The sequence below is a fragment of the Panthera tigris genome, chromosome D1, assembly GCF_018350195.1.
Source record: "Panthera tigris isolate Pti1 chromosome D1, P.tigris_Pti1_mat1.1, whole genome shotgun sequence".
Classification (NCBI taxonomy): Eukaryota; Metazoa; Chordata; class Mammalia; order Carnivora; family Felidae; genus Panthera; species Panthera tigris.
In genome coordinates, this window is record NC_056669.1 from 112350781 (window position 1) to 112367539 (window position 16759).

The window sequence follows — 16759 nt, forward strand, 5'->3', positions numbered from 1 at the left end:
GCCGGCGCCCGCAGGTCCCCCCGGTCCGCAGGTCCACCGTCCGCGCCAGAGGGCAGCGCGAGGTCGCGGGCCACCTGCGGGGCGGGGGTCCCCGGCGGCCCCTGCGTAGTCTCGCTGCGGGTGTGCGCGGTGCAGAACGCGCAGCGGTCGGACGTGAAAGTTAGAAAGTCGTCTCTGAGTCGCCGGCTTCCCGCAGTAGTGCCGCTGCCTCTGGGTGACCGGTGACGGCTGTTGCTACACAGCGGGGACGCATCTGACCTCGTTGCACGTGTTGACTCATTGCCTAATAATCCGCTAGGTCGGGAGGTAGGTGCTGCTGTGCTCCCGGGGAGCTGCTGGGGGAACTCCAGGCCCCAGGAGGTCAGATCCAGCGGCCCGGCCGAGGTGACAGCTTGACTCGACGCGCCGCTCCCGCTCCTGGAGGGGGTTGGACAAGTTGGAAGGAGGCATTGGGTGTTGGTGATCGCGTGCGCCCAGCTGCAGTCTCATTGCCGAGGGCTGAGCTGGTTGACGGTTTCCAGCGAGAATTCTGGGGTCCTGACGATTGCCCAGTGCTTCCCCGGCTAGAGTCTGCGCGGTATTTCAGGTGCCGTTACTGATGGCTGGTGCAGTGACTACTCTGCCGGTGCCGCGTGAAGCGGACGGAGGCCGGGGGGCCGCTCCAGGGGCGTCTGTTCCGGGGGTGCAGTGGGACGTTGTCTGGCGGCTTCACTTGCAAAGGTGGCGTTGCCGCGGGGGGGGGGGGGAGGAGAAACCTCAGAACGTGAATTTTCTCAATTTACTAGTGGCTTTTTTACTTGTTTGGGGATAAGGAATTTTTATTTTCTTTCCTCTTTTGAGGTTAATTATCCTGTTTCTTCCATTCAAAGGATCCATGGAAGGTACGTAAGACCTTCTTGGTCGGTAGAGATACTGTTGCAAAAGTTACTTTGTTGCAAGATTGTGGTGAGGAAAGGATCTCGTTTCATGGATAACGTAGGTATGGGGATTGTAACCTTCCCAGATTCACTTCGGGACATTCAGGCCTAGGATTTAGGGTTTTAACTCCTCTTTTGCTGGTATGATGAAAATAATCGTTCTGAAGGTATCTTTATCCAAAACGGGTTACTTCAACAGCGTGGTGCTGTCTTAAATACCTGTTATGACATGTATCATTTGCACCTTTTTTCCCCTGGGTTACCAGCGATACTGATTCAGGACGTGTGTGGTTATCTGTGTCTCTGTATCATAAAGTAACATCTAAACACCTTTGCGAATGTTGCATTGTTTTTCAAAAGGAATATCGGATGCTGGTTGGAGAGATCCGATTCTTTGTAATAGCCACTTTAATCATTTTTGTTTGGATGATGTCAGCAGACTGAATTGTGGAGAGATTACTTATGCTTTAGGGTTATTGTCTTCTAAGTACGTAAGGGCGTTTCTTATTTTTGTGAGCCGGCCATTTAGATTACCAGACTCTGGTATTTTGAGTTTGGAGGTTTTTATCTATAGGAGGTACCTCATAGTTTTATAGAGATGAAGGGCTAGAGTTGGGGGTGTGTTCATCAACACATTACAGCCTGTGAACTTGTGCTTGAGTCTTTAATTACAGTATTTCAGTTAGTGTGTCAGGGTTTTAACAGCCTCTTGATGCTGAGAGCAGATCAGTTTCCCGTGTGCAGCTCTGACGAGCCAGTGGAGGGATCGAGATCGTCAATATTTTTCTAATTTTGAGTGGTCGGCAGTCGTCTAGTATCAGGAAGAGGTGACCTCAAATGTAAGTGTGTAAGTGGCTTAATAGAGTTCAGAATTGCTTACTTTCAGATTTTTTTTTTCTTTCTGTTCATTGCCCACAGTTCTTAAATGTTTTAAAACTGTTTTCTGGGGCGCCTGGGTGGCCCAGTTGGTTAAGTATTCGACTCCTGATTTCGGCTCAGATCATGATCTCACGATTTGTGAGATCGAACCCACGTTTTTTCCAGGCTCCTTGCTGGGCATGGAACCTGCTTAAGTGCGTCTCCCCCTCCCCCTCCCCCTCTTCCTCCCTCTCTCTCTCTCTCTCTTCCTCCCTCCCTCTCTCTCTCTCTCCCTCCCTCTCTCCCTCCCTCCCTCCCTCCCTCCCCCCCTCCCTCCCTCCCCCCCCTCTCTCCCTCTCTCTCCCTCTCCCTCTGTCTCTCCCTCTCCCTCTGTCTCTCCCTCTCCCTCCCTCCCTCCCTCTCTCTCTCTCTCTCTCTCTCTCTCTTTCTCAAAAATAAGAACACACAACAAAAATCCCAGAACTTTAATAAGCTTATGTTGAACTGCCAAAACTTTCGTCAGAGAACCTAAATGTTTTCGCTGTGTTTTGGAACAATAGTGGCGTGTCTGTGGGCAGGAGGGTGATTTAAATTCCCAGAGGCCTAGGAGCCGTCAGCCGTGTGAAACCGTACTGCTCAGAACCGACACCAGCCGTGGCCCAGATCTGAGTCCGGGGGCGGCAGTGAGGAGCTTGTGGGGAGTTTGGTCTGGAATTGCTTACTTTAGGTGGGAGAGGAGCCACAGGCGGGCGCTTACCTCGCTTGGCTGTTCCGCCACCGCCACCGGGAGGGAGGTGGTAGAGAGGCGGTCGGTGCAGAATCCCCGCGGCAGGTCGTTGGCATCCGGCCTTCGCTCACTTTGGGCCACGTCTCCTGGTTTGGCGGTTCTTGCCTCCCGCAGACTGGAATTGGGGGGCGGGGGTGGGGTTGACCTCCCTTGCGAGACCCTGATCAGTGGGTAGTGAAGAACGTCGAGTTCAGCTGCCGGGAGACTTTTAAGTAGATGGTGATGACATAGGTTTGTTTTCACTTGACAGCCATTGGGTTTCTCCCTCGCCCTCTTCAGAGAAGGTGGGGCTGCTTTGCTTCGCCATTGGATTTTAAATTTCATGAGTGGTTAGTAACAGGAGGGGTGTTCTTTAGTAAGAAAACTTGTACAAGAAGTCAGTTTGTGACCTATACCTTTTGATCTTGACCACTCACTGTGGAGCCTTAAATCTCCGCTTACCAGCATATCCTGTCAGCTGTTGCAACTAAATGTGCCTCCGTTCTGGGTTCGTGACTTTTTTTTTTTTTTTAACGTGCTGTGCGTTTTCATATCATCCAGAAAGCCTGTTTCAAACATGATGAGGCGATTTTAATGAGTCATGCGGTAAAGAGATCGGCTGTACCCCTCAAACGTTTACGTACCAAGGTTATAAGAATGCCGCTAAACATTGAAACGTTTGCGTGCATGGGGGCGCCCAGGTGGCTCAGTCAGCTAAGCGTCTTATCTCGGCTCAGGTTGTGATCACACAGTTGGTGAGTTCAAGCCCCGCACCAGGCTCTCTGCTGTCAGCACAGATCCTCTATCCTGCTCTCTCTCAAAAATAAATAAACGTTAAAAAATAAAACATTGTGTGTGTAGGAAAATAGCTTTCGGTGCTTTGTATCCATCCATTCACTCGTGAGCCTCTTCTAGGTGCTAAACACAGTCCTAGGTACTGGGGTACCACACTGACCAAAACAGAGGGGCCTTGCCCTCATGTATTTCCGTAGTGGGAGACAGGTAAACAACTTAGGTGGTGGTAGGTGCTTTTGAGAGGAAAAGTAGAAAAGGAGTAGGGACTTGGGGTTTGTGATTTTTAAGTAGGGTAAAGAGAGAAGACCTTACAAAGTGATGAGACTTCTAAATACTGGATTAAGGAAAACTTTGAAACGTTTGCCTCATTTAATCCTGTGCCGATGAATTACAGAGAAGAGAGAGCAGAAGAGGAAAGTGCAGCTATGGTAACAAAGAACCGCTTGGCCCTGAGTAAAAATAGAGTGTTTGGTCAAGGAAAGGAAGTAAGTTTTTTACTCTTTTCTGGAAAACTGAGGGCTTGTTTTCTAGCAAGTGTTTGAAGAGATGGTCCGCTGTTGTCTGGTGGCAGTTAGATCTCATCAGCAGACACCACTTCCTGTGCCCAGACTCTCCTCCGAGTCCCGGATGCCGTGCTGCGTGCACAGGTGGCACGGCGGTGAGCGAGTGAAGCGGAGACTGCTTGGCCGCTGGCTCCGGGGACTGGCGCATCGAGCAAGTAGACGGGTCCCTGCCCTCCTGGAACTTGTTCAGTGGAAAGACAAACACGCATGGTTTATCCATTCTTAAAAAAAAAAAAAGAAAAGAAAAAGTCTCAAACACCTGCAAACGTAATGACCCCCAGATCTAACCCACAGCTGCAGTAATTAACTGTTTGCCAGTCTTAGTTCATCTGTAAACGTATACAGATGATTTTGTAATTAAAAGGTTTTATAGGGGTGCCTGGGTGGCTCAGTCGGTTAAGCGTCCGACTTCGGCTCAGGACATGATCTTGTGGTTCACGCGTTCGAGCCCGGCGTTGGGCTCCATGCTGACAGCTTGGAGCCTGGAGCCTGCTTCAGATTCTGTGTTTCTGTCTCTCTCTGCCCCTTCCCTGCTCACGCTTTGTCTCTTTCTCTGGCAAAAATAAATTTAAAAAAATAAATAAAAATAAAAGTTTTTATAAATGCCCAAAGGGAAAGGAAGAACGTATGTATTAGATTATCAATCATTATGTATGATTGAAATCGGTTTGAACCCAATTTCAAGACTACCTTTAGGAGTTTAGGACCTGGGCACACCTTTCTCTCTCTCTCTCTCTCTCTCTCTCTCTCTCTCTCTTTCTCTCTCTTTCTCTCTCTTTCTCTTTGGCTAAGACTACAAGCCTAAGTGCAGGGTATGTTAAGTTAACAAGGATGTTTTCTATTAGTTGGGAAACTTACAGAAGTTAATTTGGTTGTTTATTTCAGGCGTGTTTTCAGTTTACCTGCTTGCATATTGAATCCAACACCGTTACCTTCTGATGGTGAGGAATGTAATGACAGACTGGATTAAAAAAATCAGGGCAACATAAATGAGGTCCGGACTATGCCAGGGCTTAGGGGGTGGAGACCTAGGCATTTCTTGCGGGGGTATCCTGACTCCTTCTTAGAGAGACGATTCCTTTGTCCTTTCTGATGGAGTCTCAAGCCAGAACACGATCTGGTCGGTGCTCTGGAGGACCTGGACTTGTACCTTGGGGCTGATTGGACTCCATCTTAGGTCGACAGGGTAGGATCACCATCCCTTACGCTTATGTGAACTGTGAGATTAAGAAGAATTACAGGCTACAGTGAAATTCTCAAGTCTTACAGAAGCGTCTCGTTACATTTGACTTAATTCTCGTCATTCGGTTATTTCATGGGAAGACACTGAGGATCTTTGACTTGATTTAACATAGATTTCGTATAGAAATTTTGGTTATGTGAAGGGTGACCGTATTCCCCAGTTTACTCCTTTGTCTCTCAAAAGTGACCCGCTTTGAAGTTATACGACTACTCTAGCTATAGACTAAGTGTTTTAAAATTAGGAATTTGGGGCGCCTGGGTGGCTCAGCCAGTTAAGTGTCCAACTCTCGATATCAGCCCAAGTCATGATGTCTCAGTTCTTGGGACCGAGCCTCGTGTTGGTCTCTGCACCAACACCACGGAGCCTGATTGGAATTCTCTCTCTCCCTGTCTCTCTGCTCCACCCTTGCTTGCACTCTCTCTCTCAAAATAGGTGATTAAAAATAAACATTAAAAAAAAAAGCCCACTTTCCTTCATACTATGAGTTCTCATTCTAATGAGAAATAAAGAAAAATTGAGAGGGGGCCGAACAATACATCCCTGTTAAAATTTTTTTTAAAAAAAATAGGAATTTAGTTATAGTGGATAATTTGCCGCAAAAACTAAGAATTTTTTCCCCGTGAAAACAATTTTTTTGTTTGGGGTAAAAATCCGTTAATAGGGTTGTGAGGTATCTTACATAAGTAAAAGCAAAGCATTATTTGTATAGTCATAGAAATTTGCACGCCAATCCAGATTTACTTTTTTTTAAATTTTTTTTTTTAAACGTTTATTTATTGTTGAGACAGAGAGAGACAGAGCATGAACGGGGGAGGGGCAGAGAGAGAGGGAGACACAGAATCGGAAGCAGGCTCCAGGCTCCGAGCCATCAACCCAAAGCCCGACGCGGGGCTCGAACTCACGGACCGTGAGATCGTGACCTGAGCCGAAGTCGGACGCCCAACCGACTGAGCCACCCAGGCGCCCCCAATCCAGATTTAGAATCTTAGACTCAGTCAAAGTTTTTAGCCCTAGATCTGAACTGCTGTATTCTTTTGAAATTTTAGAATATTCTTTTGCCTGGGGATCCATTTGTATTTTAATATGATTGCCTTATAGACTTAGGAGAACCTTCAAATGAGGTTGAAGGTTCTCCAGATGAGGCTTAAGACCGTGATTTTGATGTTAAGCTAAGCGTACCAACATTTAAAACAAATGAATATTTCTCAAACCTGCAAATTTGGTAGTCCTTGTGACTTTGTATTTTTGTTTTAAATAAGCATTTTTACGTTTATTTTTGAGTGAGAGAGACAGAGCACATGCAGGGGAAGGGACGGAGAGAGGGATACACGGAATCCGAAGCAGGCTCCAGGCTGTCAGTATAGAACCCAATGTGGAGCTTGAACCCACGAACTGTGAGATCACGACCTGATCCGAAGTCGGACACTTAACCGACTGAGCCACGCAGGCATCCCGTGACTTTGTATTTTAGCTAGTTGGGATTGCTAAACAAAAGTAAATCATTTATGGCAATGAAGACTGGCAAGTGGAACTCTAGTTCGTTTATGTCACCAACTCTAGATTCTTTTTCCTTATGTGAAGGGGGAAATGTTGAGAATGACTTGATTTGTTGGTCTCCAATCAAGCAATAGAGTGATCTGTAAGCACGTTGCAGTTGTAAACGCTGAGGGAGACCTTAATGGGTCACACACTGGGTGTTGCACATGCACATAATTGTGTCCTCTCGACAGCCTCTCAGTCAGCACTGTCTAGGCCGTGGGTGTCGAAACCGAGCTTACACAGCTAGGAGGCAGTAGAGATTAGGGTTCAGAACCAGGTTACTGTGTGTCTTCGTTCTAGATGCTGAGTTCTGGCTTTATTGGTGTTTAGTTCTCAAAATAGTTTCTTTCCCATTGTTTGAACTCATCTTTTTGTTATTCTGTCCTTGATTTAGCCCTGTGTGTGTGTGTGTGTGCGTGCGTGCGCATGCGTGCACAAGTGTTGTGTCGGGTTTAACATAACTGCTTTGTCATCGTGTCACCAAAAATAGTATTAAATAGCACATGGCCTCACATAATTGAAAATAAAGTGGATCATTGTATCCCAGGAATCCGTTAATTTGAAGTGGTGTGTGAAGCTCTTTGGCCTGTGTTCTCAAGAAGGCATATAATCACTCCACAGTTACGTCTCGTGCCGGACGCCGTTTAGGGCCCTGGGGCCACATAGTGAGCACCATCGAGGAGTGTTTTTACTTTCCCATTTCTGGGCTGCGTGTTTCTCGGGAATGCTGCTGCACCGCCGATTCTGACTGACTTGAGCTAGCTGTTGATTGGCCACTCTTCCAGCAGTAGCAACGGCGATCTTGAGCTGCGCAGGTGGAAATGGCAGCCGGAAGTGAAGTGGGCAGTGGTGGTAGGGAAAGTTCACCAGGGTCTCAATTTCAAACGTGCAAAGATTCTAATCTAAGACAGAACCAAAGGAAATGAATTGGAGAATCTCACATACACGGTCTCAGAAAAATCAGACTTAAAGACAGACTGATTTCCCACAAACTCTTGATTTACAGAAGATCAAAACTCATTCAACAACTAATGAGTGTCTGGCAAGAATCTCTCAAACGTCCCCTTTTGTACCCTGCCCACGAAAGCAGCCTGCCCTAAACCTTTAGTGGACCCCTCTGTAGCTCGCTGCGGTCTGCGTGTCCCAAATTGCAGCTCCTTTGCTATTCCCGAATACACTCAGTGTCTGGTGTCTTGAGCTTGTCCTCCTCTCTTTTAGGTTCACATTGCATGGTGTCAGAAGTGGGATCTGAAGGTGCCAGCTGCGGGGGCACTGTGACTCCTGGGATCGAGCGAGGTACTCACATTTGAGCCTTTTGTGCTCTTTGCTTCTACGGAGTCACCATAACTTTCCGTTTGGTGAGTCTTCCCCAATATCAGGCTCCCTTGTTTTGGTTGAACTCTCAGACTTTGTTCGGGATTTGTCGTACTCTTGTTCTTAATCTGATCATGGGATCCCAGTCATCTAAATGGTCTAACAGTGGCCCCCTTTCAGGAACCCTGGCCAGTTTTTCGTAAAAGATGATGGTCCTTCCTCATACCCGGTGTTGACAATATGGACCACTCTTGCTAGGAAAGGTAACTTGGAGCCCTGACCACCATTCTGGGAAACCTTTCATCTCTTCAGACTTGTTTTTCTCCCAACCGAGTTAGAAAATTAAAACAGTTCAAGTGGGATAGTTATTTTCGTTGGTATCTGGAGGTTTCTAAACGTGTTCAGAATTCTAAAATTGCACCTTTACAAAATATTGTTTCCAAAGTGACTGAAGCAAATAAACAACTAAAGGTGGATAAAAATAAAGTGTTAGAGGCTTCTTTCTTGGTGCTGGCCAAAGTTCCCTCCTACACCACCCCCCCCCTCCCCACTGCCCCACCTCCTTACACATCCCTCTTTGCCTCATCACCCTTCCCCTCTATCTGAACTTTCTTTCCTGTCACTGAAACCTCACCATCCTAACCCATTAAAACCTTTCCTTTCAAAACTGACTTTGTGAGGATGCTGTTAAACCACCCCAAATTTCCTGTACCCCGTGGATAAAAAGCTGAGCTTAGGGCTATAATTAAGGTCTTTCCCAAGGTAACTGAGGATCTTTGTAGATTTGTGGAATTCACCAATCTGGGCTGTGGTCTCTGTCCGTTAGTTGACATGCCTCTTGGAGGAGGTCAAGCCCAGCGCTGGATGAATGCTGCTAGTTGGAAACCCCCTGAACAGTCTCTAGGGTTTAAACTAGACCAGCCGCCAGCCCTTTCACATGACCAAGCTTGTAGTGTATAACCACGAGGCTACACGAAGTCATCTGTGGGGCTAGCCCGTGGACTAGACTGAGATTCAGGCATGCACCCAGAAGCCAGCTGAATCCGTCCATGACTGTTACGTGACTGTCCGTGACTCCAAGTTGTTTTCAAGGAAATTCCAAGCTTCCCATAGATGTTGAGTCCACCCAGATGAGCTCTGACTCCATGTTTGTAAATGGGACTAAGTAAGGACTTAACAGTGTTGATCAAAACAGCCGGTATGGGACGGGCATGGAGGCTCCACAGCGGGTGTGACCTGCAGGGTCACGTTAGCGTTGCAGACAGTCTGCCCACTGGAAAAAGGGTTGCTCTAAATTGAAATCCAAACAGTTGCAGCCCCCCAAGGAGCAATGGCCAAAGCCACCCCAGTGATGGGACTCTGAGGACACATGGGGATTATTCCCCAGCCCTGTGGGAGGGAGACTAAATAGGATGGGAAGACTGCTTTCCAGATTGGGGACCAATTTTCTCACTGTATCAGTTAACACAGGAACCACCCTGTCAGTGCTCAACCCCAAATTAAAGTGTCCCTTCTTTATATAATACGTATGTTCCGACAGCGGGGCTCTCAGATGAAGTACCATACGTTCCTGTTTCTTAGCCCGTATCCTTTCGTCTGGGACCTTTGCAAGACAACCAACCATTTCTTCTCAGTGATTTAGCTCCCGTACATTGATCTAGGATGAGCTTTCCCGGAGATACACATTGCCTTTTTTGTTCCTTTCCCAAAGCGGAAATATTCCTTGAGGTCAAATCCAGTACTCAGGAAAATTTCAGCGCTCTTTATTGCAGTCTACAAACCAAAGATGACCAAACTTTGGTCTCCATCCCCTGGTACCCCCACTCTTTGGGCAAAGCCCTCAACAGAGGCAGAATTCATAATGCTCCTCCCTTTAATAATCCAGATTGATCTCTCAAAACTTCTTCCAAGAATAAATCAACATCCTATAAATAGTAAGAGGCCTGGAGCACCTGGGGTAGCTCAGTTGGTTAAGCATCTGACTTCGGCTCAGGTCATGATCTTGCAGTTCGTGGGTTTGAGGCCTGCGTCGGGCTCTGTGCTGACAGTTCAGAGCCTGGATCCTACTTCGAATTCTGTATCTTCCTCTCTCTCTCTCTGCCCTTCCCCTGCTCGTGCATTCTCTCTCTCAAAGATAAACATTAAAAAAAATAAAAGGCCTTATCAGGGTACAAGGCTTATCATAGATTATAAGAATTCGTTATCCTTTGTACTAGTGCTTGTAATACCCCTATTGTACCCGTAAAAAACCCCTCTGGCCAAGGATGGAGATTGGCCCGGCATGTTAAGACAGTAAACACTAATCCCTTCACCCTGTTGTCTCTGATCCGTACACTGTTGGTTGCCATTGGATTCCAGACTTCTTTTTTCTTGTTTAAGGTTTATTATTTTTGAGAAAGAGAGAGTGGGGGTGGGGTGGAGACAGAGGGAGAGACAAAGGATTTGAAGCTGACGGTAGAGAGCCCAATGTGGGGCTCAAACTCCTGAACCCTGAGGTCGTGACCTGAGCTGAAGTCACACACTTAACCAACTGAGCCACCCAGGCGCGCCTGGATTCCAGACTTCTTAATGGCCCCTTTATGCCACACTCGAGAACACCAAACCTGATCCCGTTGTTTGGGATGACCAAAGTGACTTCTTTAGGATTTTGAAGGAAGCTGGTAAGTCCGCCTACACTTGGACACCTAAATTACCAGCTGCCCTTTTTCCTTTTTGTATATGAGAAGGAAGGGGATACTCTTAGACTACTTACCAAAAATGCAGAGTTGTCCCAGACTCCTAGGCTCCTGGAGCCAACAGTTCGATCCACTGCCTGAGGACGTCCCCGCGGCCTCAGAGCTCTGCTGCCACCATTCATACTAAAGGCTACTGCAGAGGTAGTCGGCGTCTTCCTCCGCTCTTTATGCTTCAGGGCTATTGAGGCTCTCTTGGGTTCATACCGTGCTCAGTGCCTTGCAGCGAGCTCTTCCCTCCTGTGAGACCCTCTTACTAACCGCCCCTCATGTCACTCTTGCTTACTGGAACCATCTCAACCCTGCCTTCCCTTCTCCCTCCTCCCCTGATGAAATTCCCCATGACTCTCTGACTTGGACGGATCAGCTGTTGACCCCTTGTGAGGTGTTCCAGGAAGCCCCTTTGACAAACATTGATCTTTCCCGGCTAACTGATGACTCTTACCTAAGCTGTGAACATGCTGTATTCTGTGCTGGGTGTGTGATGACACTTCTGTGTGGGGCACGTGATCACAATTTTGAGGTTGGTAAGTCTGCACCTCTGCCTTTGGCTTCTGGAGCTAAACAAGCTGAATCACATGCCTTCACTTGAGCATGCATTATAGCCGAAAGCAAGACAGCAAACATGGATACTGACATCCAACATGCCTTTGGGGTGGCCCATGACCTTGGAATGGTAGGGAAACAACAGGGCTTCCTCACTTCCAGTGGAGGTAAAGAATGGCTCTTATTCCGGTGAAGAAATGGGCAAAAGACACGAACAGACACTTCTCCAGAGAAGACATCCAGATGGCCAACCGATACATGAAAAAATGCTCCACGTCACTCATCATCAGGGAAAGACAAATCAAAACCACAATGCGATACCACCTCACACCTGTCAGAATGGCTAACACTAACGACTCAGGCAACAACAGATGTTGGCGAGGATGCGGAGAAAGAGGATCTCGTTTGCATTGTTGGTGGGAATGCAAACTGGTGCAGCCACTCTGGAAAACAGTGTGGAGGTTCCTCAAAAAACTAGAAATAGAACTACCCTATGACCCAGCAATTGCACTACTAGGCATTTATCCACAGGATACAGGTGTGCTGTTTCGAAGGGACACATGCACCCCAATGTTTATAGCAGCGCTATCGACAACAGCCAAAGTACGGAAAGAGCCCAAATGTCCATCGACGGATGAAGGAATAAAGAAGATGTGGTGTGTGTATATATATATATATATATATATACACACACACACACAACGGAGTATTATTACTCGGCAATCAGAAAGAATGAAATCCTGCCATGTGCAACAATGTGGATGGAACTAAAGGGTGTTATGGTAAGCGAAATTAGAGAGTGACAGGTGTCCTGTGACTTCACTCATATGTGGAATTTAAGGTACAAAACAGATGACCATAGGGGAAGGGAAACAAAAATAACGTTAAAAGGGGACAAAACAGGCCCGGTCTTAAAGTATAGCAGTTCTTAACCACCGCTCAGTATGCCCACCTTGCATATAGTAGGAGATAGCAGGGGAGTCTGCTAATAATGTCAGTCTTGCTTAAAAGAGCTACTGTCCCAGCCACTGTTTTCCTGGCTCTTTCAGGAGTTGGAGAGGGTTTCAGGGAGGAGAAGGAAGGCCCCAGTGCCCAGTGTGAGATTTTCTGGGGGCACTGAGCACATGGAGAAAGCAAGAGAGCCACAGTGGCTGCTCCTGTCCCCAACTATCCCCACCTTTGCCCCTACTTCTCCCACCCCCTCAAAGCTTCCCAGGAATTAAAAAAAAAAAAAAAAAAAAAAAAAAAGATTAAAAAAAATAAAAAGGGACAAAACAAAAGAGACTCTTAGTATAGAGAACAACCTGAGGGTTGCTGGAGGGGTTGTGGTTGGGGGGATGGGCTAAATGGGCAAGGGGCATTAAGGACGATACTTGTTGGGATGAGCACTGAGTGTTATACGTAGGGGGTGAATCACTGGATTCTACTCCTGAAATCATTATTGCGCTAGATGCTAACTAACTTGGATGTAAACTTAAAAACAAGAATGGCTCTTGTGTCCAGAATCTGTTGGCCGCCATAATGCCACCAGCAGCTCCAGCTGTTGCTACGTGTTGCAAGTCTGATCCCCCGGAAGCCAAAGGAGTCTGCCTCACCGATACCCCTGTGAGAAATGCCACCCTTACGAGCTCCGCTGACCAAACCTCTGTCGTGGCACAGAAGACGACCCCCCAGCGGGGACCTCAGGTGTGAGGCAGGGAAGTGCAACAGCCGGCCTCTGAAAGGGAAAAGCAGGGTTGGAAATCTAAAGGCTGTTGGTACCACAGAGAGAAGGGACTCTGGTTTGGACCCAATAATAAGCTGATCCTGCTAGAAAGTCTGAAGTTTTCCTTTTTGCCCCCTGTGCCTGAGTTAAACCATTGGTTCCCTGAGAAATGGTAACTTCTGTGGACCATTCGAGCCCTGGGAGGTGAATTTCATACGTTTGCCTCACGGACACATTTTCTAACGATAGTTCCCGTCTTTTCACGTTGGATTGAAGCATTTCAACGTGGAAAAACGACTGCCTCTTCTGTGGCTAAAGTCCTTTTGCCAAACATTATTCCCGTTTGGGGAGCACCATGGTGGCCAGGGGACCCACTTCGCTTGACAAGTACTTGGACAAGTCTGTGCCATCTGGCCAATTCTACAACATTTTCGCTGTGTTTATCCTCAGACTTCAGGACTGGTCCAACGTATAGAAGAATAACGATCCAGGTTGCTAACTTAGTTGAAGCCTCCAAATACCTTGGCCCAAAGTACTGCTCCCGGGTCTTCTAAATCTCAGATCTGCTCCGTCCAGTATTCATAAACTCTCACCTTTTGAAATAATCACAGGACAGACCATGTATTTAGCTTCTGCTTCCTTTGACCCACAGCTAAAGAAAGGGCACATATTTTGGTTTTGTAAGGGTCTAATTAAATCCACCGGGAATCGTCGTGTCTGTGGTAGAACGATCTTTCCACAGCAAGCTCCCTAGAGACAAAAGACGTCACACCGTACAGCCAGGCGAATTCATCTGCTAGAAACAGCATCTCCGTAAAGATTCACTCCAGCCTCATTGGAAGGGCGCCTACCAGGTGGTACCGACGGACCCCTGTGCCACCAGGTTCCAGGAGACAGACTCCCGGGGTCACACGTGCCGTCTAAAAAAGCGTGAGCGGACCTGCACCCCATCTGGTGACTTAAAGCTAAAAGTTTTCGAGGACTGAAGCACATGACACTGGGAGAAGACAACCTACCCCAGACGCTCGGGCCCGGCCTGTGGAGCCTCCCCTTTCACGGTATTCGGTATCATTCAGCAACCGAATCCTGCTTCAAGTTGTAGTTGTCCTTTCGCCGGCCTACTCGCCGCCCCCTCCTTTGCCTGTAGCACGTTCCTTGTTTCTCACCTTACAAAAACTCTTTGATCCCACCAACCCTCTGATGGTTGGATTTGCACCGGAGTTAACACTGGGGATAAACCTGAATGGGTGGTCTGGCCATTTTCCTTAGAAGGATGGCAAGAGCTTTCTAGCAGAGATACGGGGTTTTCTTCTGGTACTTTCGGAGCTGTACGTATTCTCCCTTCTGGCAAATTGGCACCAGCCGTTACGACATTCCGTTCGGTGCTCCTCACCCATAAAGGGATACCCTTCACTCAAGTCCGTGCGTTTACCCAAGGTCTTTTCTCTCTTTCGCAAACAGTAATGGGACTGGCAAAACTTGAGGCCGCCTCCCAGTAGACTTGTAACTATACAGTGGTGCGTGACCCAGAAGACTGGGAGTACATTCCCCACTGGAATCTAGAAGACGCCAAGGTCTTCTCTATCGGTGTGTCTCTGGTGGGGTGTCGAAAATGATAAGGGCACCGGGAATGGGAAGCTGACTGGTCTCCTTTTGGTGGGAACTTCATTCAGCATGCCTTCTCCCTGGGAGATCCCCAGACCTCCGTCACCACCTCCCCTTGCAGCCGTCATACTCACCTGGTAACCCACGTATATTGAAGCTTAAGACATTCCTATAACAGTCTCCACGGTGCTAACCAGTTGTCACCTGCTAGTGTGAGTGAGTATGTTTTTAATCACGAGGTCTGTCTCATCCTGGGGAAAAAAACTAATCTAGCAAAAGGGTCCCCCTAAGGCCCTGTCTTGAGAAAACACTAGTTACTGTTTTCTATGTGGCAGAAACATACATTCCACACTCCTCCTGGAAAGGATGCTGTGGTGTCATTGCCCCCGTTCCTGATGCCGAAGGCGGGAACACCCCTCCGCCCGCCACTCCAGTATCCAGTCTGGGTTCTTTCTCCTGTCTTTTTTTTTTCTTCTCTCTCTCTCTCCTACTGTCTTGAAAGAGCACATGGTAACAGGGGATACAGTTTTGGGTGGTTGCCCACAAATAGCCCAATAGTGGATAGAGAGGGATTTGGATATGCCTTTGCCTGAGCCTTTCCCTTGGGTTGGAGTAGCAGAGTTTACAAAGGCAACTCAGAATCTGTGGTTCTACCTTTACTGCTCCTTTGAGTGCTTCTGAACATCAACGGACCCAGACAGACAGTCGCAGAAGGTAGTCCTGAGCCGTCTCCCGTAGTAGCAGGGAGGAACCGGTGCCCTGTTTGGGGAAGAATGCTGTTTGTATGTTAACAAATGGGGAGAATAACTGAAGAACTAAAAATAATGAAATGTAGGGGCGCCTGGGTGGCTCAGTCGGTTAAGCGTCCGACTTCAGCCCAGGTCACGATCTCGCGGTCCGTGAGTTCAAGCCCCGCGTCGGGCTCTGTGCTGATGGCTCGGAGCCTGGAGCCTGCTTCGGATTATGTGTCTCCCTCTCTCTCTGGCCCTCCTCCGTTCATGCTCTGTCTCTGTCTCAAAAATAAACATTAAAAAAAAATTTTTTTTAATAAAAAAAATAAAAAATAATGAAATGTAATATCAAACTGTGAACTGGAATAAGCCAGGCCCTAGAGACCTGGGACGTTTTCAGCTTCCTAAATCACGGGCAGCGAGGGAAACCGGCTGAGGAGTTTCTCCAGCCAGTAGCCATAATTGGACTTCGGGCCCTGGGTTTAACCCTCTCGCTGAAGTTTGTGCTGCCTCGTATCAGGCAGGGGCCTTCCTCCTAGACGTGTGTACAAACTAGAGTTCTCTTCCTTCCCAGGACTTAGCCTGAAGCTCCACTGGGAGGAACGTGGCTGAGATCCCCCATTTCGTGACTTTTTTGTTCACATGTGGCCTGACGCCCTCTGGCCGCGTCCCTGCTGTGAGGACAAACATCTGGGGACGGTCTTCCTGGGTTCTGACGGGCACCGTCCACTCACAGCTAAGGACAGCTCTGAGCAAGACCCCCGTACAGACCAGTTGACCGGCGCTGCCTTCTGTGGCAGAGGCCGACCACGGGGACGCCCGGCAGGATCGTGTCCTTCGATGGGAGCGAAGGTGTCGGGTGGGGAGTCTCACACGTGCGCCCTCAGGAAGACGGACCCGAGGACTGTCAGGCTGACTTCCTATAAACGCTTCATTTCCAGAACGTGGAAATGGCCTCCCACCAGTGAGTGTCCACCAGGAATCTCTCCCCGTCTGTGAGCCGTCCGGCTTGCTGCATGGCTCCCGACTCGCTTTTCCTCTTTGTCCTCTGCCCGTAAAAGCGGGCGCCCCAGACCTCCGGTGGACTCACCCCTAGCTCTCGAATTACAGCTCCTCTGCTTTTCCCCAGGAGGCTCTCTATCTGGTTTTGGAACTTGCCTCGGCTTGTCTCCTTTCTTTTAGGTTGACAGACCCGAGTCCGCATCGTCCCAGCCGGGGGACCTCGGTCAGGCGGTTCGCCTTCCCAGCCTCAGTGTCGTCCCCTGCCCACTGGGGGTGTTCGCTCCCTGGCAGAGTTGGCGTCGGGCGTAAACTGTAGGGAAGTGCCTGTCGCCACTACACGAGGCGTTGGGACCAGGTGTGCGGTTTGATGGGCAGCTACCGACTCGGGGTCGGGGCTGGAGCCCGTCCGCTGGGCTGGCGGTGCCGCTGCTTCTGGAGAGCGG

At 48.4% G+C, this 16759-nt stretch overlaps 1 protein-coding gene across 4 annotated transcripts in view; it reads left to right on the top strand.

The window, feature by feature from the left end:
* NAP1L4 (nucleosome assembly protein 1 like 4) overlaps positions 1-16759 on the top strand; it is a 47328-nt gene that overhangs the window by 647 nt on the left and 29922 nt on the right. For 3 of the 4 annotated variants that reach the window (XM_042957488.1, XM_042957484.1, XM_042957485.1), the window contains exon 2: positions 7900-8039. Coding sequence is in view for 1 of the 4 variants with exons in the window: in XM_042957483.1 (XP_042813417.1) it covers positions 7911-7977 (67 nt within the window). In the remaining 3 variants the exon portion in view is untranslated. The remainder of the gene's footprint in view (positions 1-7899; positions 8040-16759) is intronic. The other variant, XM_042957483.1, reaches the window with a different exon arrangement.